The sequence below is a fragment of the Ambystoma mexicanum genome, chromosome 8, assembly GCF_040938575.1.
Source record: "Ambystoma mexicanum isolate Mex_15411 chromosome 8, UKY_AmexF1_1, whole genome shotgun sequence".
Taxonomy (NCBI): Eukaryota; Metazoa; Chordata; class Amphibia; order Caudata; family Ambystomatidae; genus Ambystoma; species Ambystoma mexicanum.
The window spans coordinates 1,390,293,062-1,390,318,369 of record NC_090929.1 but is presented as its reverse complement, the minus strand read 5'-3'; the positions used below and the strand labels follow the sequence as shown (position 1 = coordinate 1,390,318,369).

The 25,308-nt window shown below is 45.2% G+C and overlaps 1 protein-coding gene across 4 annotated transcripts in view; it reads left to right on the top strand.

Moving 5' to 3' along the window:
• CUTC (cutC copper transporter) overlaps window positions 1-25,308 on the top strand; it is a 435,187-nt gene that overhangs the window by 339,311 nt on the left and 70,568 nt on the right. For all 4 annotated transcript variants that reach the window (XM_069611524.1, XM_069611523.1, XM_069611525.1 and 1 more), the window contains one exon: window positions 19,639-19,666. In XM_069611524.1, coding sequence (XP_069467625.1) covers window positions 19,639-19,666 — 28 coding nt within the window. The remainder of the gene's footprint in view (window positions 1-19,638; window positions 19,667-25,308) is intronic.

The window sequence follows — 25,308 nt, the reverse complement described above, 5'->3', positions numbered from 1 at the left end:
AACAAAACAGTTCCTTTCCAAGTATTCAAGTAGGGTGATTCATTCATCACCCTGGATCCCCCTCAGCTGGGCTCAGATCCCCAATTAGTATCCCTCATCCAGGCTCGGACCAATTACAGTTCATATTCCTTTTCTTGGGAGACTCATGGTTCACCCCGGATCTCCCTCAGCCAGACTCAGATCCCTTTTTACAATTAGTCTCCCTCAGCCAGGCTTGGGCCAATTACAATTCATATATGCTATCGAAGACTTTTGAATGTGCACAGGGTCTGGCTTGACCCATTACAGGACCACTTCGATATCACAGTTTAATTTTACACTCATCAGAAAGCGGGGCTTCCTTGCACCTAGGTTTCTCTTGGCATCCCTCAGTCGGGTTCACACTTGCCTTTGTAATCACAGTTCACAATTGTACACTCACGGGTGGATACCTTTACAGAGACCTTCGAAAGAGAAAGAGCACCCACGTGGCGCTGAACCACTCTGTTTATGGTATCTACTTTGGTTTCAACAGTTCAATCACATACGCCTCATCGTCCTTCATACAATGCTGCCGCTTGCAACATTGGCCGTACCACATCCCGGTCTGCTATCAGTCTCTCCTACTCACCGGCTCTGCTGACATTACTGCCACTGTTTTGTTGTTGGAGCCAAGGACAGTACTACAGCGGCAATCGCTCCTCCCCGCCTTGGCTATCGATGGGGGAGAGCCCCGGGTACCTTTGACACACAATGCACCTTTCTTCAGCTTTAATTCTCGATCCTATGTTTCTTATCCTCGAGGGTTCATGAAAGTAGCGTTTTCCTTCCTATGAAAAGGCCAAGGGCGATTCCCTCCTTGCCCTTTGTGGTCTCGCCATCTTTCTCCACGTATTATACTGCCATCTCGGAACTGCTGCTCCCTCGTGTGTTTTGCCTTGCTCAGAATGTGCTTTTGTGCTCCGGCTTTTAATCCATGTGGGGAAATGTGATGGGAGTCAGGTGTGTGTAATTATCAGTAATTACCTGACTCTGCCTGACCCTTGTGTTGGGACATGTCAGGTATACGGCTCTGGTGTTAGTCCATTGTCGCTCACAGTGAACTGTCCAGGAGAACATGCTTGTGTTGGAAAAAGGGGGTGGGGGGCTGGAGTTCGTAGGTATCCTACCTTGTAGGAAGGGGAAATGTGTTACAAGGAAGGGGATACCGCGTCTCACCCTCCAGTGTCCTACTTCCACTCCCCAAAAATCCCTCTCGCAGGTGATGCTCCCCCACTGGTCCATCCCCAGGAACTGGATCCAATAGCGATGGTTGTGTCCTGGCCACCTGGACGACAGATCTCCGGGGACTATCGTTGAGACACCTTCAGCTTTCTCACATCATCCAGCACTGTGTACTCCCATGAGGACTCACTTTCTAGGGCCAATGCATTGATTCCCATGCAACCATTGCACTTCCCCAAGCTGAACCTGACATTCAGTGTTACAATTCCCAGTGTCGCAGATGGCACAGAAAACACTCTGAGTCTCAAGGACAGATCAGAGATTTGTATTAAATTATTTGTGGTGCCTATGGGTGTCGTTCACGCTTGTCTAGGCACAAACCGCCCCCCTAACCCAGACATCCGTAACCCTGCTTAGTGCTATTGATTGTTGATCCCTAGTGTCTAGGTTCCGACTTCTGTTCATGTGTCTTCCCTGAATGCATGCTCACTGACTCCCCCAGGGACTTTCTAGCTCTCTACTCCCATCACAATGTGTGTGCTAATTGGGAATGGGGTTTGCCTTGCACTTGCTCTGTGCTTATCACTTGATACCACCATTACCTGACCCTTGTACTCTGTCTCCTCTCCTCTAATTCCTCACCACCAATCTTCTGCCCCTCCAATTTCTTACTCCTCCTTTCTCCTGAGCCCACCCTTTGATGTTAACTCTGTTGTTCATTCTCAAACTCTATTTAATCCCCTCCTCTAATACTACTAAGTCTCCCTCCACTCTACTACTCCTCTGCTTTACTACTCCTCCCACACCGCTATTGCCGCTCCTCCCACACCACTACTACTCTACACTACTACTCTTGCTCCCATGCTACTACTACTCTTCATTCCACACTACTATTCCTCCCATACCACTACTACTCCTCCCACACCACTTCTACTACTACTCCTCCCACACCACTACTCGACCACCTTCCTTTCACTCTGTATCAGCCTTCTCACATTTCCTCCTTACACTATCCTTTCTACACACTTCTCTCATGCATACACACACTGGAGAACCACTATCGCTCCTAAATGCCTCACCTGCTCCATGAATGTCCGCCATGCGCTGCCGCTCTCTCCTTCCGCCTGCTAGTATCTTAGTCGTCCTCCACTGCCGACCTTACCTGAATAACCCACACTCCTGTTTTCTGTCCCCCCCTTTTCTGGTTTTCCACTTGTCGCTTGTCAATCTTCCTTCTCCTCTCCCTTCACCGGGGGTGTATGTGCAGGAAAAAACTTCAAAAGCGGCTTAACCCTGCTCCTGTCCACTTTCTCCACACGGGCTTGCTCCTCGATCGTCTTGGCGTTGTTGGAAATGCTGTATTATAGTTTGTGGTTTCGAGACCATTGTCAGTGACATTCTCAGTAAGTCTCGGGAATTTTCCCCTTTCTAGCCCATGGTCGTCCACTGGATTGTCTCTTTTGATAGCAGGGGTTCTGGTGACCTTTGCCGGTCCTGCTATGTCGGTTCTGATCTGTGTTCCACATGTTTGCCGCCGGTGTATCCCTCTCCTACGCCGTTCTGCGGCAATGATCGTGTCTCTGCTGCGGTGGATACGTTTGGGTAACTGTTTTTTGGCTCTTTGACTTCTTTTATCCTCGCTGCTCAGTGGCATTGTCTGCGACAACAAAAGAAGACTGGCGCGTGTACAGAGGCAAGGCTGGAGACATGTTCAGCACAGATACATATGTGAACAGTGTGAACTATACATTGGGACCTGCTTTACTGAATTTCTCCCATGACTAAGGTTGGCTCTGGATCTTCCCCTTCACCTCCCTTCCTTATACAGATGGGGTTATCCCTCCTACTGACAAGGTCATGTCTTTGACCTTGTCACACCAGTCACAAGTTGTATTTGCCACAGCCTTGTCACATGCCTGAAATGGGTAATTCAATAATGTGTTGCCTCTGAATGTGTTTCTGTAAGCTCTGCATTGATGTGAGGTGCATACGCTTCTGTCATATTTCAAAGCCACACCTTTGGTGGACTAGAGGTTAGAACACACGTGAACACACACGAGTGAAAATGAACAGCCAAGTGAACAGCCAAGAGTTTATTCCTCATCACCAATTTCCTTTCCTTTCCTTTCCTTACCTACCTTCGGGACGGACACGTGAGGGTGGATCACCTGGGTAACCGGTCCTTTGGGATTGGGGAGGGATTACCTGAGGGTGAGACATGGTATTCCCCCCTTTCAGATGAACCCCTACCCAACGTTTCCTCATTTTACTGTAAGCCAGACCCCTGGTTTCCCCAATGCCCGACAGCACAATATCCCGATGGAACTACACTCAAGGGAACTTTTGTAACGCTCACCTGATTCCCGCAGAGGCGCCGGTCTTGACTGGGCGAATACCGTATCTTCAAAGGTGATGTGTAACACACGGTTGGCTCTTTGGGCTGGACCTCTGTGCACTGTATGTCTGACTCGAAGAGTAAGATGTCTGCAGATAGAAAATATGGGATTAATGAACTGGGGTTATTGGGTGTCTCTCTTTTCTTCCCCTTCTCTTCTCCTGTAGAACCCCAAAGGTTAACGCTCTCACCTTAGGTAAGTGAACGCCGAGCTCTCCATCTGCCTCGGGGCAGGGTGCCGTAACCAGTTTCTTCACTGGATAAGGGTGCAGGCCTCTTGACCTCAGAGGACGGCTGTCCGTCGTTTACTGCACGAACGGTAAGTTCCGAGTATTTCAAATGTCTTTAAAAGTCTTTTGTAATGATGTCTCTTGTTTTGCAGGGTTCCGGCGATGGCGGATGACGGGCTGAAGTGAGTTGAGGATGGAACCCGTGTGAGGAATAGAAGCGCCTGGAAGCACGTAAGTAAGCGCTTGTTGCCTGCTCCACGATGCGCACTAACTGTCCTTTTATCTTGCAGGTACAAGTTCGGAGCTGCTGAAGGGTGCCGGAATACCCACTGGGTTCGGCGTGGGAAGGAGTACTGGCACGTGAGTAATAAAGTTACCCAATGTCTTTAAACGCACCTTCTTTTGTCTTTCAGATGCGGGATGCAGCGCCGAAGGCCTCCGGAGCGTGCGAAGAGTTGGTAAGCTTTTGTCTTTCAGATGCCGGAATGCAGTGCGAAGACCTCCGGAGCACGTGAAGAGTAGGTAAGCCTTTGTCTTTCAGATGCCGGAATGCAGCGCGAGGCGTTGGTGACAGCCGATGGACCAGGTAAGAGAAGCGCTGTCACTGAAGACCGTAATGCTAACCTGTTCTTTCTTGTCTTTATAGGTGTTGCTGAAGACTGGATTCAGGATGGTAAGCCTTTTTCCCTTAGGCCCAGGATCAGATGCAGAAAACACGATGAGCGTTCTGCTGCAGAGGATGCAGAATAACGCAAAGCAAGATTCATCCATCGGGTGTGGTTTAAATAGCCTCCTGTAGTGCTTAGGTGTCTCCTTCCACAGCCTCGCCTAGGTAAGAAAAGAGTTCCTGCTTTCCAGAAGAGTTCCAGTGTTCTGAACCTAGGGAGTGGCTCCTGCCCCACCCAACAGGAAAAGTAGTCCCAAACAGAAGAGGATTAGAGGCTCAACTGGCAGGTAAGTAAGCAGCATGGTCTGCTGCAGGTAAGTCCACCCAAGCATTATGAGCCCGGCGCTTCCAGCGCTGGGGCTGGGCATATTTATGAGCCTGGTGCCACTGGCGCCAGGACAGGGTCCAAAAGGTCCCAATTGGGACTGGTTGGCACTCGGAACCTGGGTTATGGGTCTGCTTCCAAGGGAGTTGGGTAAGTCCTGACCTTTTGGAAGCAGAGATCATGACAACTTTACCATTTATATGAATGTCCCTCTAATAAGGCCAGGATGGGTCAGGCGTTTAGCTACAATCACAAACACCTGAATCCAATTGAGAACCAAACTAAGTATAAAAGGTGGAACCCAGACTTGTTTAAGACGAACGAGCAGGAGCGCGAGAACAAGAAGCCAGGAAGGCAAGAGCGAGTCCGAGAAGGAGAGAGAGGCAGATGGTGAGCAGCTAAGCAGAGGCTAGTGAAAACCAGGCTTGCGAGAGCGGGACGCTGTGGCGCTCCAAGGATGCAGGGGAAGCAGGAGAAAGCGTGGTGAGGAAGCTGTGTCTCCAAGAAGCCCGAAAGGGTTCATCAAATCTGGTTAATCGCTCTGAACTACGTGCCAAGAGATTGCTTGTTTCCTAGGGGCAGCGAGGTTGCCCAGGAAGGTGTGAGGGGCATTTGCGAGAGACCATAACCACAGATAAAAGAACTGTGAAGGACGCATTGAAGAAAGTATAACCAGTGAGTTCAAAGTGATGAGAGAGCCCGGTTTGTAAAGAACAAGTGATTACTAAGTTACAAGCAGCAGTATGCATAAGAAGCAAGACGCGTTGAAAGAAAGGGACTGTGATGAAACAAAATAACAGAGTGGTCCTGTGGAATACCGCATTGTTGAAAGTCTGCGTGAAATGTAAAAGCTAACCAAAGTATCGCTGTTGTGAAAAGCGATTTAAGCAAAGTTAATGGGAGTGAAAGCAGACGGGAAAGGCTACTGAAACCAATATTGGGTAGCAGGATCCTGAGGGGGATCGGATGAAACAGAACTGAATATGTAATTGAACTGATGAGCAAGTAGAACTTGTGGTGCTATAGGCACGCTTGAGGAAAGATTGATAAAGGAAAAGAAATACAATAACCATATATGAAGATGATGCTATGCTGTAATATGAATTGCTAAAGAAATGAAAGTATTGATTTAAGAGAGTCTTAAGTTCCAGTGAGTAGGGCCTGAAAGATCCACCCAAGAACATTGTTAAATCAGAACTGTGTTGTGCTAGAGAGCATTGGAACAGGCAAGGAAAGCCTGAGGAAGAATACTTTATTAAAACAGAACTGTGTTATATTGAGGAGCATTGGAGCAGGCAAGGAAAGCCTGAGGAAGAAAACATTGCTAAAACAGAACTGTGTTATATTGGAGAGTGTTGAATCAGGCGAGGGAAGCCTGAGAGAAGTACATACGGTGTGCTGGATAAGAAAACTATTGAACTGCCTTTTTGTGAACTGTTTGGAATTAACAGAAATTTTGAAGATCCCAAGTGATTTAAACTTAGGGAAGGGAGTTAAGAAGAAGCTCCTTGGTCATCCTGATATTCTTTTAAGACAAATGTATACTTTATTTGAAACCCTACACATTGTTAAGTTAGAGAGTGAGGGCAAGCCCAGGTTTGACACAGACAGTTTCTTTAATTTTGACAGACTTTTGGACTATTCTTTCTTCTGTATTTTTATGGTCGAGACTACTCCCATTTAGGAATAGGGAAAGGTAGGCATTTTTCAAACCCCATTATTTTAAATAAAGGTTTTCAAAACTTGCATCCTTGTGTCTGTGTCTAACTCTGAGCACCATGCCTTTCTCACAAGTCTGTGATGGTTCCTATGGAGTTTCTGTGGCATACTGTCGGTATGGAGGTTCGTTTTACTGGTGTTTTGGTGAGCTCTGTGTTTTTTCTGAGCCGATTGTCTCTGTTGGGTTGTGGTGAAGGCTCATGGCTCGCCTTGGTTGCTGTTTTTCTGTTTTCCTCTTTGTTTGGACCCATTTTGGGTTTTCTTTGTTGCTCCCAAGTGTATTGTGGGGATGGAGTTCTGCAATAGAAACACACTGGACTTTAATGATCCTAAAGACATACAAGTAACCTCCATAGCTAATGTCCTTTCAGAGCTCGGCTTCACACAAAAAGTGACACAGCCAACCCATGAGAAGGGTAGAACGCTTGACTGGGTGGCTGACTACAACTGCAACACCACTATTACCGCTATCGGTCCCCAGGTATAGACGGACCATTCACTTATACCTTTTACACTAGATGCCAAAACCCTTACAACTCAAAATAACCCCATAGCACCTCTCACCTTCACTAGGAACAAAAAAATGTAACCACTGACAAACTTCTACCTCTGATACTCCCCACCCTAATTTCACTACCAGACACCTTCGATCCATCGATCTTAGTTAACGAATTTAACAAAATGATGACAGAAGCCCTAGACTCCATCGCCCCCTTAAAAATGAGGAATAGTAAACCTAGAGCACATCTAAATGCCTGGTTTACTCCACACTTAAAAACACTAAGGAAGGAAAAAAGCAAAAGGGAATCTATTTGGAGGCTAGCACCATCTGAAGTAAATAAAACTAACCTTATCAATATCTCCACTAAATACAAAACCGAAATACGGCAATCCAAAAAGGAAAGTTACGATAACAGGATACTGCAAGCCAACTCGGGCACCAAGGAACTGTTTGCAATACTAAAAGAACTTGAGAACCCGATCCCTGTACCTGATAATTGTGTTAAAGATAAGACCTGGTGTTCTGACATACAGAAGGCCCTCACCAACAATCGCTATTCTCCAAGTCAAAACCTCGAATAAAAAACTAAATATACCTACCACAACCCCACAAATGTGCATGTCACCTACTCCACCTAAACCAGTACAACGTTTTAACTTCTCTAAAGTTTCTGTACTAGAGGTTGAAAAAATCATTCTTTTGCTCAAACTTTCCAACTGCCGTGGAGATAAATGTCCTGCCCAAATCATAAAAGACGCAGCTAGGGGCCTAGCACCTTTCATTTCTAAGCTTATCAACGCATCATTTAACTCGCGCACTATCCCAAGGAATCTTAAGGAATCCTGGGTCCTCCCTCTTCTTAAGAAACAATCACTTGACTCTTCCATACCTACGAATTATAGGCCTATCACAATGGTGCCATTCCTCCTAAAAATATTAGACAGGGTGACCTACCTACAAATTCAGAACTTCTTGGAGCAGAACCAACTTCTTGGCACCCGACAATCAGGATTCAGACCACATCATTGTGCAGAAACAGCCCTTATTGACCTTAAGACCCAGGTTGACAAGCTGAGAGACAAAGGCAAATCTGCCTTACTACTTCTTTTAGAGCTCTCAGCAGCGTTTGACCTGGTGGACCATAAGGTCCTTTGCAACCATCTAGACTCAGCATCACATTTCTCGCAACTATAGGCTGGATCCAATCTTTCTTAAGTAGTAGAACTATGAGGGTCTTCTCTGCCACAGCAGCAGCAGACTCCATCACTTGCGGTGTTCTTCAGGGGTCCTGCGTATCCCCCACCATGTATAATATATTTACCAAGCCCCTTTTTGATGATCTGGATTGTCTCAGTGTTACCTACACTAACTATGTAGACGACACCCAGATTCTCATTCCACTAACAGGGGATTACAACAAGGATTTGGCCTTGGTGAATAGAATATACCTCATCATCCAGGCATGGATGGCACTCCATGGGTTATGCCTGAATGATGACAAAACAGAACTCATTATTCTGGGGACCACGTCCAACATTAATAAACTTGGCCACAATTATACTTCCTTTGACATAGATGGCAACACAATCAAGGTTGCCAAGGAGGGAAAAACCTTAGGCTTTTACCTTGATTCCAGCCTCACATTGGCTAAACAAGTGAATGCAATGGCATCATCCACAGCCTACCTATCCATGCTACACTGAATAAGCGACATTGTTTTGTTTGCTATGCCATGCATCCTTCACATCAGTCTACTTTGCTAATGCCGTTAGGCCATTGTAAACTCTAGCTACGTTAGGCTCTCCATGAGATTTGACATCAGCCTACCTCGCTATCACTGTTATGACTGTTTGATTCTCACATTAGCCTATCTTGTCGATGCTGCTAGGCCACTGCACATATTAGCTCTGTTAGGCTCTCCATGGTATCTCAAATCAGCCTATCTTGTCAATGTTGCTAGGCCACTGCAAATTTAGTTTTGTTAGGCTCCCCTGATACTCACATTAGCCTATCTTGTCTATGTTGCTATGCCACTGCAAATTTTAGTTTTGTTAGGCTGATTTGAGATACCATGGAGAGCCTATCTTGCTAATACTGCTAGACCACCCCCTTTTAGGGTGTCCCTACTAATCACCCACGACTTGAGAACAACCTATACTGCTGATAGCACTGGCCCTGCTCACCTACAACCATCTTACTCCACCTGCTCCACTTATCCTGTTTTAGGAAACACTGTGAGCATCATTCCACCATGCTCACTACGAGCCCTCACCCCATTACCTCAACCACACTATTTACCTATAACGGACCACATTATGTCCAGAGATAGTACTCTGAACAAAACGAGCCTCATCTACCCAGAGTTTAGCTGCAACTAATCCTTGCAATACAAATTTTAGAAGCTTAAGGCTTTGATCTAGACCTGCAAAATTATTTGAACCCCCTGCCAGACTCACTCACACCTACACTCCCAACAACTACCTGCATACCCAAAAGACCAATGAGCTCAAACACCACATTAACCGCCCCCCTCGCATCCGTGCCAACAAACACTACTTGGCTCCCCACCTTACAACCGCTGACCCCACTCTCCACTCTGTTACTTCCGACTCCCCCACTCCAACACTTGAGGGGGCTCTACTAAACACCAGGTTGTTGGTAGCACATGCTACAGAAATCGCGGATCTGATATTGCCAGAAAACCTTGACTTTCTAGCCATAACAGAGTCATGGCTACATGCCGCAGCAGGCCCCATACTCGCGCTCGCAGTCCCTGACGGCTACACTATTGTTAGACAAGACACACAGGAGGCACGAGGTGGTGGCATCGCCATCATCTCTAAATCTAGCCTCTCTCTGAGACTTGCCCCTCCGAAAAACGCCCTATCTTGTGAAACACTTACAGTCAAATTATCACTGGTTAATTCCCAAACTCTGACCTTACACTTGATATATCGACCACCTGGCCCCATCGGAACCTTCGAGGATAGCCACACGATATTATCTAATAATCTTAAAAACAAATTCCTACTCCTACGTGATTTTAACTTAGGCTTCAATGATCCCCATGACAAAAATGGCACGAATACGGCCTCTACCCTTACTGAACTTGGACTGTCCCAAAGAACCAATGCTCCTACTCACAACAAAGGGAGAATATTAGATTGGGTTGCCGATTATAACTGCCACGCCAACATCACTGCCATCTCCCCACAAATCTGGACAGACCACTCCCTTGTGGCATTCACTCTGAACACCACTAGAACGCTCCCCACCACCATCTGCATTGCCCCTCCCACCCTAACGAGAAACAAAAAGATTATCACTGTGGAGAGACTTATCCCGGCTATTCTCCCTACCCTTAACTCTCTACCAGACACCACTGATCCAGAAACGATGGTTGACGAGTATAAAAGAATCATGGCTACATCGTTAAATGAAATTGCCCCGCTTAAACTTAGACCCAGCAAACCTAAAACCCATTTGAATAAGTGGTTCATGCCACACTTAAAAGACTTGAGGCAAAAAAAGAGAACCTGCGAGGCAGCTTGGCGACTACTCCCGTCAGAAGCTAACAAAGTCAAACTCATGAAGATCTCTTCCCTTTATAAGAAAGAAATCTGCCTGGCCAAAAAAGAATCCTACAACAACCGGATCTCCCAAGCTAATTCCAGCATGAAGGAATTATTCACAATCCTCAAAGAGCTAGAAACTCCCACCCCTATACCAGATACCTGCACCAAAGATAAACATTGGTGCATTGGTGCTCCAGTATCCAGCACGCACTCTCCAACAAAATAGCCACACTCCAAAACCAAATAGGCCAAAAAAAAGTATCTCTGAACTTACCGCCTCCTAACCCCCCCTCCAACCAATGCCCCCACCCTCAACCTAAGACTACCAGCAAGACCCATACCGCTCCCAACAGCCCACCTACTCGCTTCCATTTTTCCAAAACTTCCATCCTGGCGGTGGAAACAATCATACTTTCACTCAAACCCTCCAACTGCCAGGGTGATCTCTGGCGAGCCCAGCTTAGCAAGGACGCAGCAAGGGACTTAGCTCCATTTTTATCCAAACTCATCAACGCCTCATTTACTTCTGGCACTATCCCATCTAACCTTAAAGATTCTTGGGTGCTCCCATTACTAAAAAAACAAACACTCGATCCACTGATACCGACTAATTACCGGCCCATTACGACAATAACCTTTCTTCTAAAATCCTAGATAAGGTTGCCTATACGCAAATTAAAAAATACCTGGAACTACACCACCTCCTAGGAGCACGCCAATCTGGTTTCCGTCCACAACATGGAACTGACACTGCCCTTATCGATTTGATACCCAAGTCGATGAACTAAGGGATAAAGGGAAATAAAGGGAAATCAGCGCTCCTTCTCCTCCTTGACCTCTCGGCTGCATTTGACCTTGTGGACCACAAGGTTTTATGAAGCCACCTAGAGTCAGCGGCTCACTTTTCCAAGGAGGCCATAGTCTGGATCGAGTCATTTCTAAGCGGCAGAACCATACGGGTATTCTCAGCCACTGCAGCTGCAGACCCTATCCCCATCACTTGTGGGGTACCCCAGGGATCTTGTGTCTCTCCCACATTGTATAACATATTCACCAAGCCCCTCTTCGACGATCTGGACAATCTGGGTATCACCTACACTAATTATGCGGATGATACACAGATTCTCCTCCCACTTTCAGGGGATTATGTGGAGGATCTGGCCTTGGTGAATATAGTTTATCTCATCATCCAGGCATGGATGGCAACTCACGGTCTATTCCTGAATGATGACAAAACAGACACCAAACTAGGGCAAGAATACTCCTCATTCATTATAGATGGCGACACTATTAAAGTGGCCAGGAAAGTCAAAACCCTAGGTTTCTACCTTGATTTAACTTTTTCTTTCATCAAACAAGTCAATACATTGGCCTCCACTACAGCCTACACCTGTAAAGCTGTCAGAACTGGCAAACACTTTCTCTCTGACAGTAGCAGTATCATCTCGGCCCTGAGCCCTCATTCTGTCCAGGCTTGATTATTGTAATGCCCTATACATTGGCTCCAACAAAGCCATCATCAGCAAAATCCAAACCCTCCAAAATAATGCCCTTCGAGCGGCCTTTGGAGTGGCGAGGAGAGACAATATATCTGAAATCAGGCGCCAAAACAATTGGCTATCCACCTCGGACAAAATTAAACTAAAAACAGAATCTCTTACCCACAAATCTTTGAATAACGCTGCTCCCAGCTATCTCTAAGAGAGATTCCTTAGAAGGACATTAACTAGACACACTAGACTAGCTAACACTAATTGCCTCCAAATCCCCAGATTTGAACTCTCCAAGGTAGGAGGTTGCAGTTTCCCGACCAAAGCGGCCCAACTTTGGAATTCACTCCCACCCGCTATCTGAGAGGATCAATCTTACCAAAACTTCAGATCCAATTGCATCAGTTGGCTGAAGTCTACTGATCATTAGAACCACCCCTCTTGGCTCTCGGTCCACCCTACCTTACCTAATCATTTGATTGTTTTACACAAATATATTCCAATGCCATGTATTTATCTATTTCTATACTTGTCTATGTAATGTATGATAATTGATGTACCTACGTAACTAAGCTGAGAACTTACTTGTAACCTTTTGCGCCCTGATACCTATGGGTTTGGAGCGCATTACAAATAATAAACAAACAAACAAACACATGTAAGCTGATCAGGTCGGCCAAGCCCTTCCTCGCAACAAGTAGATGTACTACACTGGCAAGACCACTTGTGCTGTCCAAACTAGATTACTGAAATGCCCTACACCTTGGCTCTAACATATACATTACCAGGAAAATTCAACACTTCAAAATAACGCCCTGAGAGCAGCGTTAGGAAGGACCAAAAGAGAACATATCTCGGCGGCAAGGAGACAGACTAACTGGCTCTCCACTATTGATAAAATCAGGCTACAAACTGATTCACTAACATTTAAGTTCCTCAACAATGCAGCACCTCGCTACTTGACAGACAGAATCAATAGAAGACCCACGCTCCGAACTACTAGAGCAGCCTACACCAACTGCCTAACAGTCCCCTCCTTCAAAATGACTAAAATCGGCGGCAACAGTTTCCATGTCAAAGCGGCCCAACTTTGGAACTCTCCCCCACCCCTCCCTTCCTTAGGGCAGACCAAACCTACTCAAACTTCAGAATAAACATCATCAATTGGTTTAAAGAAAATGATTGTTAACCTCAGTATGACCTTTCAAATCCTAATGCTTCTCATTTTATGAAGCTTGCCAAGCTATAAATGCACTGTTTATAGCCACAACTGTATCCCATTTATATTGTCACCTTTTGACCATGTATTTGGCAACCCATACCCTGTATCATATGTGATGTTTACCTTTCTGTGTGTCTTGATGATCGAATTGTAATCTACGCTATATCTCGTATTGTACCTTTGTAACCATATAAGTTGAAAATGTCCTTGTCCTTGAGCTAGGGTCTGGTGCACGTTATAAATAAATAAACAAACAGACAAACAAATAAACATGCATTGGGCGACAAAGAGCGTTGACAGTGGCAACATTTTTGGTGCATGGGGGAAGAAGGGTCACAGACTGTGGCCTCACTCCAAAACCCACTTCCCGAATATGGTACAGGATGTGCTCAGGCTTTGGTCCTGGTGAGCCAGGGTGTGTGTGGTCCCCACCCACAAGAGGGTCACGACCCTGACCCTGTCACATAACTCCATCTTTTCTTCCAAGCCCTCTTCTTCTCTGAATTACCCTGCTGACTTATGGTGTTGAAGAGTCCTCTCCCTCTCCTGCTTCTGTAGCTTCCTTAGACATTTCAGGTAGGCCGTGCATGAACTTCATGGGGAGTCTGAAGCATTGTCCTAGCACCTTAATGTCCACCTCTGATTGGGGATTTAAGTAGGTGTCTTCAAGAACATCAGTGGTTTGGGACAAGGTCCCAACATTGAAATCTTCTAGAGATATTAGCTTGTGGTCAATGGCCATTTCCTTGCTCCCTTTGTTTAATAAGGCGTTGGTAGATATTCCTTGAACTAATACTGGGAGCAGATATTTCAGGTCTGCCTTTTCCGCAGTATACCCCGTGAAATGCTGGGTCTCTAAGGCCTCCCTTTCTTCTGCAATATGATCTGTACCTGTCCGTTCCATCCGCAGGTCTTCTGCTGGTTCTGGGAAAATCCTTCCTGATGTGAATGCTTCTCATGAAGTTTGTAATCCTTCAGTTATTAAGAGAAACAGATAATAAATACTACAGAATAATGAGAAAAGCCGTTTGTGGAAGAGAAAAGTTACCCTTCGGGTGTACTCATGCGCCCAGTAATCATAGTATTTCTGAAATAATATTAGCTTCCACACGATATCAATTGGTGAGAAATTTATTGCCCTATATTGATGACACGTGTTTCAACGTCTACAACGTCTTTCTCAGGTCAGGGCCGATAATGATTACGGCTTGAAAATGTTCTCAGTCTTTTCTTCCAGTCATGGGATAATCCCTGTCCTTCGTCGTCTGCATGTTGTGCCTTCCTGTCCTCGTATTAATACTAGGTAGTAGACGTCGAAACACGTGTCATCAATATAGGGCAATAAATCTCTCACCAATTGATATCGTGTGGAAGCTAATATTATTTCAGAAATACTACGATTACTGGGCGCATGAGTACACCCGAAGGGCAACTTTTCTCTTCCACAAACTGCACCTTCCTAATGGAGTAGAGGAATCAAGGACTCCATTGTTACCCGGGTCAATGCGACCTCATATACCAAGTGCCTAAATCAAGACAAAGGGCGCAGAGTTCTGTTTCACAAGTACCTCAAATAGATTCCTCACCGTCCTACAGACTTAATGAGAAAAGCCCTTACTAAATAATCCAAATACAACTTTTGCTGTGTATTTTGAATGCTTTAATTGCCATTGAAAAGGGATGTTAATTAGGTACACCACGCAAGGATGATGAAATAATTGCGAAAAAATGATCTCAGAAAGGATCTATTAGTACACACCCATGTAACAACAGTCCGTGCTGCTCCCCGGCATGATATTGGCTTGGCAGAGGCAGGATAGTTCAGGGCCTAACCCAGTCCTTCTGAGGAAGAGGGGCAGCCTTCTCCACTGGTGTTGTTTTGTGAGGCATCCCATGGAGATCTTCTGCCAGTGTGGTGTCTGGTGACGACTGAGGGTATGGAACCTCTTGTGGTTCTGCCTCTGTTTCTTTAACTCCTACTTGGGGGTCTCACAGAAAGCTCTAACAATAAAAAGTCTGCCAACCCCGACAAGTTCTAGTTCTCTTTGTGGTTCTCTGCTGATGGCGTTGGCCATCTCTGCCCCTCCTTCTTCTGATCCCCAGCCTGGGAGACCCTCTGAGTCTGAGTCCCATCCCGAGGTCTGGTCCTGAACGCTGTCTGAGATTTCTCTGACCATAACCACTGCTTCCTTATTCTGCTTTTATTAGGTAGCATGGTGGAATTCTGTCTTTGTGTAGGGGAAGACTGATCCTGTTTAGACCCCCACATCCAGCCACAATACTGGGCTGTGTCTTTTGGGGGGGGGGGGACAGCTCCCTTGCAGCCTCCAGGCAGTGACTCCCAAAATGGCCTGTATTAATTCCCTCCTCCTCTTGTTGGTCAACTAAATGGGACCGGAGTCCCCTTCTCTCAGTGAAAGATTGGACTTCCAGGTTCGGTTTTCTCTCTCTGAAGTTTTTGGAACAGGTTGCTTCTGGTTGTTTTTTTCGTTGGGAACCTGCTAACTCCAGCAACCCCTGGGAAATCTGCTCTTTTCATGCATTGGTCTTCTCCTCTCTAGATTTGGCCTCAGGGGGAGGGCCCCTGTGTATCCCAGGTCCTCAACCTCTTTTACTTCTGGGACTAGGATCTTCTCCCACACTAGATGAGTAATGGGTTGGCCTGCTTTGATAACATGGGTGTGATTCCCCAGATTGAAGAGAACTATCTTCACTTTCCCCCGAAAATTCCCATCGATGATTCCAGTTCCCAAGTCTAGAGTGTTTTTGCATGTCAAACCGGGCATTTCTTCCATACAGGCCCACGGGAATTCCTAGGCGGGGACCTGTCTTGACCAATGCCTTTCCCCTCGGTGGGACTTATCCCCATATAGGTTGCACCTGACTGATGTGGCTCTGGTTGGTAGTTTGGCGGTCTAAGTGGTGTAGCCCTTTTAGCATCTTCTTGGACAGTTGGCAGCCTCTGTATCAGGGCCTGAATGCCCCAACAATGACAACACTTGTAACAGATGGCTTTAATAACTTGCAGAGACTTTGGGAAAGTTTCAAGGGTTTTAATCATTTCTGAAAACACAGCTTATGGTAAGAAATGTTTAGATGGTTCAATGAAACGATAGACAGGTTCTTCAGTGTAGCACTCTGTGCTGCAATAGGGGTTTGGGAAGGGGTGCTTGGCCCATCCCTCTTTCTCTCTTCTCGTTTGGCACACCCTTCCCAAACACAAGCGTCCCTTCCTTAACCCAGGCATCGGAACAGCTGGTTAGTGCTACCGAACAGTAATATTTACTGTCTAACCGCTGCCCTCGGCTAAAGATGTCTCCCTAAAAAGCAGGCTGTCTGGGATTCTCTAGCTGGCCCTACACTACTGATGGTTAGTTCTAAAGGGTGGTGTATGGGTGTGCCTTTAACCCACTCTCCTCCTGCCAAACTCTACCCACCTTCCCCTTCCTACATCTCTCTCTCCTGTTTCTCTGATGTCTTCCTCACCTTCTATTCCCTACCTCCACCCTCTGATGTTAGTACATACTCCCCGATTTTACTACTCCCTCCTACTCCCCTCCTGTACACTACTAATCCCTCCTTCACACTAGTAATCTCTCTGCATGACTACTACTCTCGCTTTCCACACTACTACTAATCTCCCCACTCTGCTCTACACCCATATTATTCCCCAAACTCAGAGATACATATGGTGCCCTGCTCACCGTTCACAATTCCCACCTCGCCCTACTTGTGTCCTACACCATTCTACTCACACCCCACTCCTACACCCCTCTCTGCTAGCCTCACTCGTCTAACCTTCACTCCCTCGCACATTAACTGCTGTCCTCACTCTCCTTCTGCTATCTTCCACTCTATCTCTATCTTATCTTTGAGGTCTAGAAAAATCTAAGGCAGGGCTGTGGCATATGGAGGGCAATTGGTCACCATGTACGGTATTTGTTCAGAAAGTAACTGGATATGCTTAGAAGTGCAAAGCCAAATGGTTTTAATACAAGAACTCTCAATCTGACCAAGCACTAATGTGCAGCCATTGCTTCCAAAGTGAGGACTGTTCACCTGGCTGAACCCTAATGCATAGCCATTTCTAACTTCTCAGATTTATATAAGTACAGCCAAACTCATTTCTCCAGAGATGTTCTAAAAAATAAATGGCATATGTATATTCTTAAATGCAATGTTTTTTTAATATATTCGTCCTAGCAACATTGTCCTATTAAATATATTACTTCTTGAATTGCTGTATTGACACTGAAGTCTATCTAGCTGGTTGATGTTTTCAAATAAGCAAAACAAATATCCACGCTGACTCCTGAGTAAAGGTTCAAGGGTGCTTAATAAAATTAATTGTCAGAATGGCGCTTCGTAATTCTCTGGGGTCTATGAGACTGGGGATGATTGGCACTAGGCCCGCCCCTCTTTTCTTTCGACTTCCCAGGCCTGGAATTCACCTCCTAGCCGCAGACATCGCTATCGGGCTGTTAGTAGTCTACCGATCGGTAACCCCTGCCTGTCTCTCTTCTTACTACAACTAAGGGTGTTCTCCCTAAGGTGCTGGCTATCTGACTCCCTAGGGAACTTCTAACTCTCCTTCTGCTATTGTTGGTTAGTTGCTGGGAAACAGGGAATGATGCCTTCTTTCACCCAGCATCACGTACACTCCTTCCACAACCTCTCACTACTGGCCCTTCACTAATCTAACCTCGTAAACTAATTTCCTCCCACCACGTGACTGTCCCTTCCAATCTCTCACTCCGCCTTTCCACCTCCACCCTTCGATCTTACTTCCTTTCCCACTCCTGTTCTTATTAACGCTTCTACTACCAACTATCCTTCCACCTCTGTTATTCCTTTTCCCTCCTTCCTCTCTCTACTTCTTTGCCGCCTACTATTCTTCTGATCCTAACTCATGTTCAACTCTATACCATTAGCTACTCCTATTCTCCCACTCCCTGTCACTCTTCCCACTACTACCACGAATACTGTTCCCACTCCACTACTACCTCTCTCTACTACCTTCCACGTCACTCAGGGATATGGTGCCCTGCACACTTCTCTCTACTAGCCCTTATTTGTCTCCCAGGGATGTGGTACCCTGCTCACCCTTCTACTAACTCCCGCTCCACCACTAATATCCTTTGCTCGCTACTCCCACCACCTACTACTACCTCTACTCCCAACCACTACTACCTCTGCCACTACTACTCCACTCTACTACTCCTACTCCCTCTCTATCTCTACTGCTCGCATTCCTCTCTCTCACACAAACACTCTACAGACCCCCTCCTTAACAATATCCTCTGCACTCCAAAACACTCTCGCCTTCACTGGATGTCCTCCACCTCCTCCTGTCCTCACTAACCCACACTTGCACATTCACACAGGCTTACTTAAAACCCCCACCCCCTCCCAGGATTGTCTACTTACCTTAACCAGTAGCTTACCTGGCTCCAGGGCGTGTGACAGAGGATGGCCAAGGCAGTGCTTAAAAGGGCTCGTAAGCCCCACCCCTTATCCAACATGGACCTTGCTGGGGTCCCGGGATGCTGGAACACCTAGGCCCTGCAGGGCATTTTAAAATATCAATGATACAAATCCCTGGTGGTGTAGTGGGTGAGGCCTCCATGGGGCATTCCATTAAGAATCCCAATCCGTGGTGGGCTAGTGGCACAAGGCCTTCATGGGTCATGTCTTTATTAATTTGATTCCCCCTGCTGGGATAGTGGTGCTGCCCTCCTCTTTGCGGGCTCCAGCAAACACTGTCAGCTGAAGCCGCGCTGCTGGCCCGGTGTTGTGGGTTAGCACGGCACCCCTTTGGTGCCACACTTCCCTTGTTGGCGTTCCCTGACTGCGTTGCTGCTGAATGTAACAACCCGCTGCAAGGCCGCCGCTGCTGCTGCCGCCGCTGTGCTCCTCCTCTCCCTGCTGCCCAGAGGCCAGCGTCACTGCAGGTAAGGAGGAGTTGGGAGGAGCTTGTCTACATAAATGCACCAGTGGGGTTGGGGTGGGATCCCCCACCCTCCTTTCTGACAGGGCCACGGAGTTGGCCCTATCGCACATATGAAAGTTGAACTCACTGAAAACCTGTACCTTCTAAACGACACAAGTAGTAATAAACAGTTTGCTTTGTATGAAGTCACTGGCGTTCAATTAACTTCTAACACGAGTCTTATTGGGCACCTGCGTCTTTCCCAGATAAACGTACTTGGTATCCATCCCTGTTTCTTGACAGTATGTGTCATGCAAATTTGAAATGCTGTAGAGAAAAGGCAATAATCACATCAGTTTAACAAGTAACTTTGTTTTGCAGGCTAAAGGAAGAATCGTTGTAATGCCAGGTAATATCACCTTTCACTTGCACAAACATTGTAATGCTTTGAAATGTTGTATTAAACTGAAGCTGTGAGTAAAATTGTAATATCAATTTATTCCCTTCTTGTACCGTGCTCTAGATCGTTGTCATGTATTTCAGCATGTGAAGTGCAGCATGGCTGCTGTAATGTACACATGATGTAGCATGGTGTCATCTTCACAGGACAAAACCCACGTGGGTAATGCTGCCCGTGCAAATCCTCCTCTCTAAATAATATAATAATTTCTCTATACCATCATTTTGATATTCCGATAGTTGAGGAAGGCTGGATTTCATGAGATAAAAGGTATTTCATAGCTTTCCCAAAGAGAGTTTAAGGAAATGTTCTACTGGGACAACTAACTGCATGAGTTCCAAGATTGACGTTTAGAAAGTGGTTCTTTGACTTCGTCCTTAGATCTATGTGTGTGGAAAGTAGCGGAATGCATTCATGACTTAAGTCTTGGACACAGTCCTCCCATACTGGCTTACCAAAATTGGATCACGGTGTGCGAACATACGCTTCATGTGTGTATGCGTATACAGGTATAGATAATAAACCTTGGCATAGCCATCAGTTTTTACTTAAGTGTACGCATGGAATAGGCACTGCCATAATGGTATAACTCGAAAATGGTCTGAGTACCTGGGCATATGATGGCATTGCCTGCCACATGCAAATCTAATACCAGTACACAAAAACCATTGGCTTTGCCACTGCATGTTTATAATTACCCAAAATCCGAACAATAAATTATCCCAAATAGACCAAATAATCGATGCACCATTTGCAAGGAAAACCAAGTTTTATTACATGCAAAATTATTGAACGGTCACGTAGAACCGAACAAACACAAAGCTCCCCCTACCCAAAGAAGTTACATCTTTTATAGCGTTAAACCACAAATTAACAGAACTATGCATAATACATGTCTCTAACGAATAGAATATTGTTCACCATCGCGTGATGTGCACCCTTCTACCGTATCCTGATCAAAGTGTGAATAGCGAGGCCAATCTGCTTTGATAATACAATGGACCTTCTCATCATACTTGACACTGTGGCTCCACAAACGGCACCCAGACATTGTAGATAAATGTATTGGCATAACATCTCCTCCTCCCGTCCCAAATCATGGTACAACCCTAGCAATTCTCCCCCCTTATTTCTCTGGGTACTTAGGTGCCCATGAATGACATGATTGGGGCACCACACGTATGTTTCAATTGCGCTTATGTATTGGACCCTAGGGTGTGGCGCCTGCAGTTCATATAGGATGACCGCTCCTCGGGTGAGGACAGTCATGCTTTAAATCTTCACCAGGCCTCTTGGCATCACAGAACCCCATGCCCTGTTCACATGAATTTAACCTTCAAAAGGCACATCCTACCCTTCCACCCTGGACCCAACATTCCGTTCTCAACAAGTGTATAAGGTGAAGAGTATGCCTTTTAGTTTGCTGGAGGAGGTGAAGGATGAACTGGAATGTCCCCAGTGGGATGCTGTGATAAAGTGGTGGATATTGTGGAATGGATTTCCCCCCTTGTTATAGTGTGCACAATCCATGGTAATGTAAGACTATGCAAGTTTGTGTAGACCTCAGAAGCCTAAATAAGCAAATTGTTGTATGGAAATCCTGATTACTGTATATTTCTGAATTGCTACTCTTTCAAGGTAGGGCAAACATATGTTCTTCTATTGACTTTGCCTCTGCATACCATGAAGTAAAATTACACAGAAGTGTGATACTGATAGCTGTGCTCATTACACCTTTTGTCTTTTCTAATTTAAATGCACACCGTTTGAGTGTCTGCCTCAAGTGTTTCTTAAATTGGAATGCATCGGTTGTTTAGAAAGGAGTCTGGCATTAAGTGCTATCATTATAACCTTTCGGTATTTGGGAATAGTTATGAAGAACGCAATAAGAGATTTTTCAGGATGCTTTCAGGGCTGGACTGACCCTTAGAATTGAGAAATCCAAGTTCAGGTAGACCGAAATAGTGTATTTAGGACACATGCTCAATGGGGGAAGCATTAGACTGAATATCGTTTTTTGCAGGCTATTCAAGCACTAAAGAGCCCAACAAGCCATCAAGAGGTCATGGCTGTACTGACGCTACTTGAGTGTAATGCCAAATGTGTGCCCAGGTTTTCTGACAAGACAAAAGGAAAAGGGATTTGTTAAAAAAAGGGGGCAGGGTTTAGACATCTAAGTGTGCAAAAGATTTTGAGCTAGTCAGGCAAGCGATTGAGGAGTCCTTGGTCCTGGGCAGATTCCACCCGGAGTGCAACATTGTTATTTATACAAATGCCAGTTAAATAGGGGTGAGGGCCGTGCTCTGTCAGATGCAAAGAGGGCAGGCAAAGACTATTGTGTTTGCTTCCAAAGGCCCTAATGCTGCCAAACAAGGGTATTACATAGTTAAGGAAGTCCTGAGGTGCTTTAGGGCAACAAAGACATTTCACGTGATTGTGGCCATCCATTCATACTAGGAACAGACCATTAGAGGCTTAGAGGTGTGTTTGCAGGAAAGTGTCTGAGCAGGGGTATTGGGTATAGTAGCGAGCTGGATGGCTTCTGTGCAAGGACTCATTATTCAGGACAAGTTCATGACGAGGAAGGACAACATGGTAGCGGATGTTTTATCTCACAACACTGAGGATGTAAATGCGGGAGAGGACAGTTTGTGCGGAAATGAGAATGTGGAAGTGTTTCAAATATCAGGAACCCTCCGGAAGTCACACCGGGAGGAAGTTATTGCAGGAGATTCAGATTATTTGGTGTTACTGCTGTCTGTGAAAAATAAGTGGTTGAAAGGCCAATGAGACGAATTACATTTCAGGGAAAATAGACGGGTCAAAGATGAGTTGGTACATGGGAATAATGTGGTTTTGAGAGGTGCGTGGATAGTGCCTCCATCCAGCTTAAGACATCGACTGGTGGAGTTATCCCATGCTTGCCCTCTAGGTTTCAGCATGACAAAGGATGGATGGTGTACTAAAGAAGACCATAACATTGTGCAAGGTGTGCGTGAAAAATGATCGGTTGTTGCAGTTTGCAAATAACCCACTGTAATACGTTCCGAGGTTGAAGGGAAGACCCAGCTTTGGATTTGCTGGGACCAGCTGTCGTACCTAGCGTGGGAACTCAATTTAATGTAGCTGTGATTGATGTCCGCACAAAATGGCCTGAGGTAAGTGTTACCAGAAACATCATGACTAAGACAGTCCTAGAATTTCTGATGAGCGTTTTTGGGATGGTAGCTGTTCAATTTATAACAGACATTGGGGTACACAGGGCCTTATTAAAGAGTGATATAGTGGTTTTTACTGATTTTTATCACCCGATTCAAATGGGGGCATCAACCGTTTCAACAGGGTTCTCATGTATGGGGTGAAGATAGCTCTTCAAAAGGTGAATTATTAGGAATAAGAGGTCTCCTAGTTCATCATACTATTATTAGTCCGGTTCCGTTTGAGGTTCTGATGGGCTAGCTACCTAATATGAGGCTGTACCCTGTCTGAATAAGAGCACAGCCGAATCACCTGGAGGATGGGGAAATGAGGAGCAGGGTGGAAGCAAGCAGGGAGAGACGCAACAGAAAACATGATAGAAAGTAGGCATGTCTTTCCAGGGATTTGCCCTTAGAGTCGAGGAGGAATGGCAGCATTCTGCGATGTTGTCCAATGGGCGAATCTGGAACAAGTCAAAGATAGTAATAGTTGGCTCCACTATTGCAGTATGAATAGTTGTTACATATTATACAACTTTCGTGTTTTGCCATTTTTAGTAGGGATATATATATGTTGGGTTGTCTCAAAATGTCAGTGTGCTAGTTCAGCTTTTGTATGATGCCATTGGTTCCATCAGTATCGCCAGGGCTGTGAACCTGGGCTCCAGGGGGTTCTAAGAATATGATGCAGTAGACTGAGCGACTTTCAAGTCTTAAAGAGGATCCCTTTTTTGTTGTACTCTCTAACTTGATCTCTTTAAATAAGCTCTTCAGGCGACTCTGGGGCTCTTTTGACACATTGCCAATGCTGGTAGCATAAGAGAAGCCCATCTGGCCTAGCAGGTTTACCCACCAATAAATTTGATAACACATTTTGAATCTTGGATTCACTTATTTTTGCTCGGAAGATCATTCAGGGCTGTTTGATCTAACCTTCTAAGCTGAATGTCTGATAAGTAGGCAGCATTTTCCTGATTCCTTCATGCCAAATTTAGTTTATAGGATTAGATGAGTCTGGTGTATGTCATTGGATAAACAGAAGGTGTTCAAATTTCTCTCTAGTTTCTTATATAGCGTGTCTTGAAGTAAGAATAGGCTGTTCATCCTTTCTGTAATGGATGTCCATTAGATGATGTTTTATTTTCAGGTATGCTTCCTAAACTTGCCTCTTATAAATTAAATCTGGATGCGATTCAAGTCACTTAAGTTCTTTCAAAAAAACAGTCTTCATCTCTGGATACCTTTTGCTGACTTATTCCTTATGAAGTAATTTGGCCTCAAAAATATGCATAAAAGGTATCCCAAACAACTTTTGGTGAGGAAGTGCTAGAATTAGATTTAAAAAACTCAGCCGTCTTCTTCAGCATGGAAAGAAATGATGCAGATCTCAGGAGGCCGCCAATCAAATGTCTCTCCACCTCTTGCTCTGCCTATGTATAAGATTTGATTTACTTAAATTAATTTCTCCTTGAGCCTGATCAGAAATAAAAGGGGAACAGATTGAAAAATATGCACATTTTTAGCCAATTCATAGCTTTTGAGAAATAAAGAAATTCTGTAGCTAGCCTTCTGCCAAGATGAATGAAAATAATAGTGTCTGACTTCTTCATGCTGAGAACACCATGTGCCATCCAGGAGTGCATCTTTTTATAATTTGAAGAGGCGCTTTATAGGTTCTTAATTAGGTAGCAGAGTAATTGACATCAATAATAAAATGGCATCTAAAGAGTGCAAATCATTAAAAGAAATCTTAAAGAGGTTGGATATCATCCTGATTTTGGGCTATAGTAACCTGATATTGTAAGAGGGGTGCCTTCGCTGACTGTGTGTAACACAGCCATCTCCCAAATTGTCTTTAGTGATTTGTGACAATCTAATTGGTGTAATTTTCCACAGAAAGGTGGAAACCTTTCTAACTTTGGCTTTGACAGTGGATGAGTAAAAGGAGCCCTTCGATTAATCTACCAGGAGTTTCATACTATCATTTTATATATGGTTTTCACGTAAAATAACAACTCTGAGCCAGAGTCTTCCAGAAGAAACAAGATGATGCACCTCTTCCATTTGGAATTTAAGCCATTTCCAGTCCAACTGAACTATTTAAGACAATTTCACTTTTTATACTTGTATTATAGAACATCTGTATATCAAGTTATGTTGCAAAGCTTTGATACTGTGCCAAATTACCAGCATAGATATCTCATAGCGCAGAGCCTTATCTAAAAGTCAACATATTGTCCGCCCCCCTCAGACCACTGCGGCAGAAGAAAGGGGGTGAATGTGGGGGTATGGGAAAGATAAAGCACCACTAATATAAGGCAGGTTAACTGGAGGGGGTGATGTTTGTGATAGTCTGAGAACATGCTGATCTAGCCAAAATGGATAATGGATTTC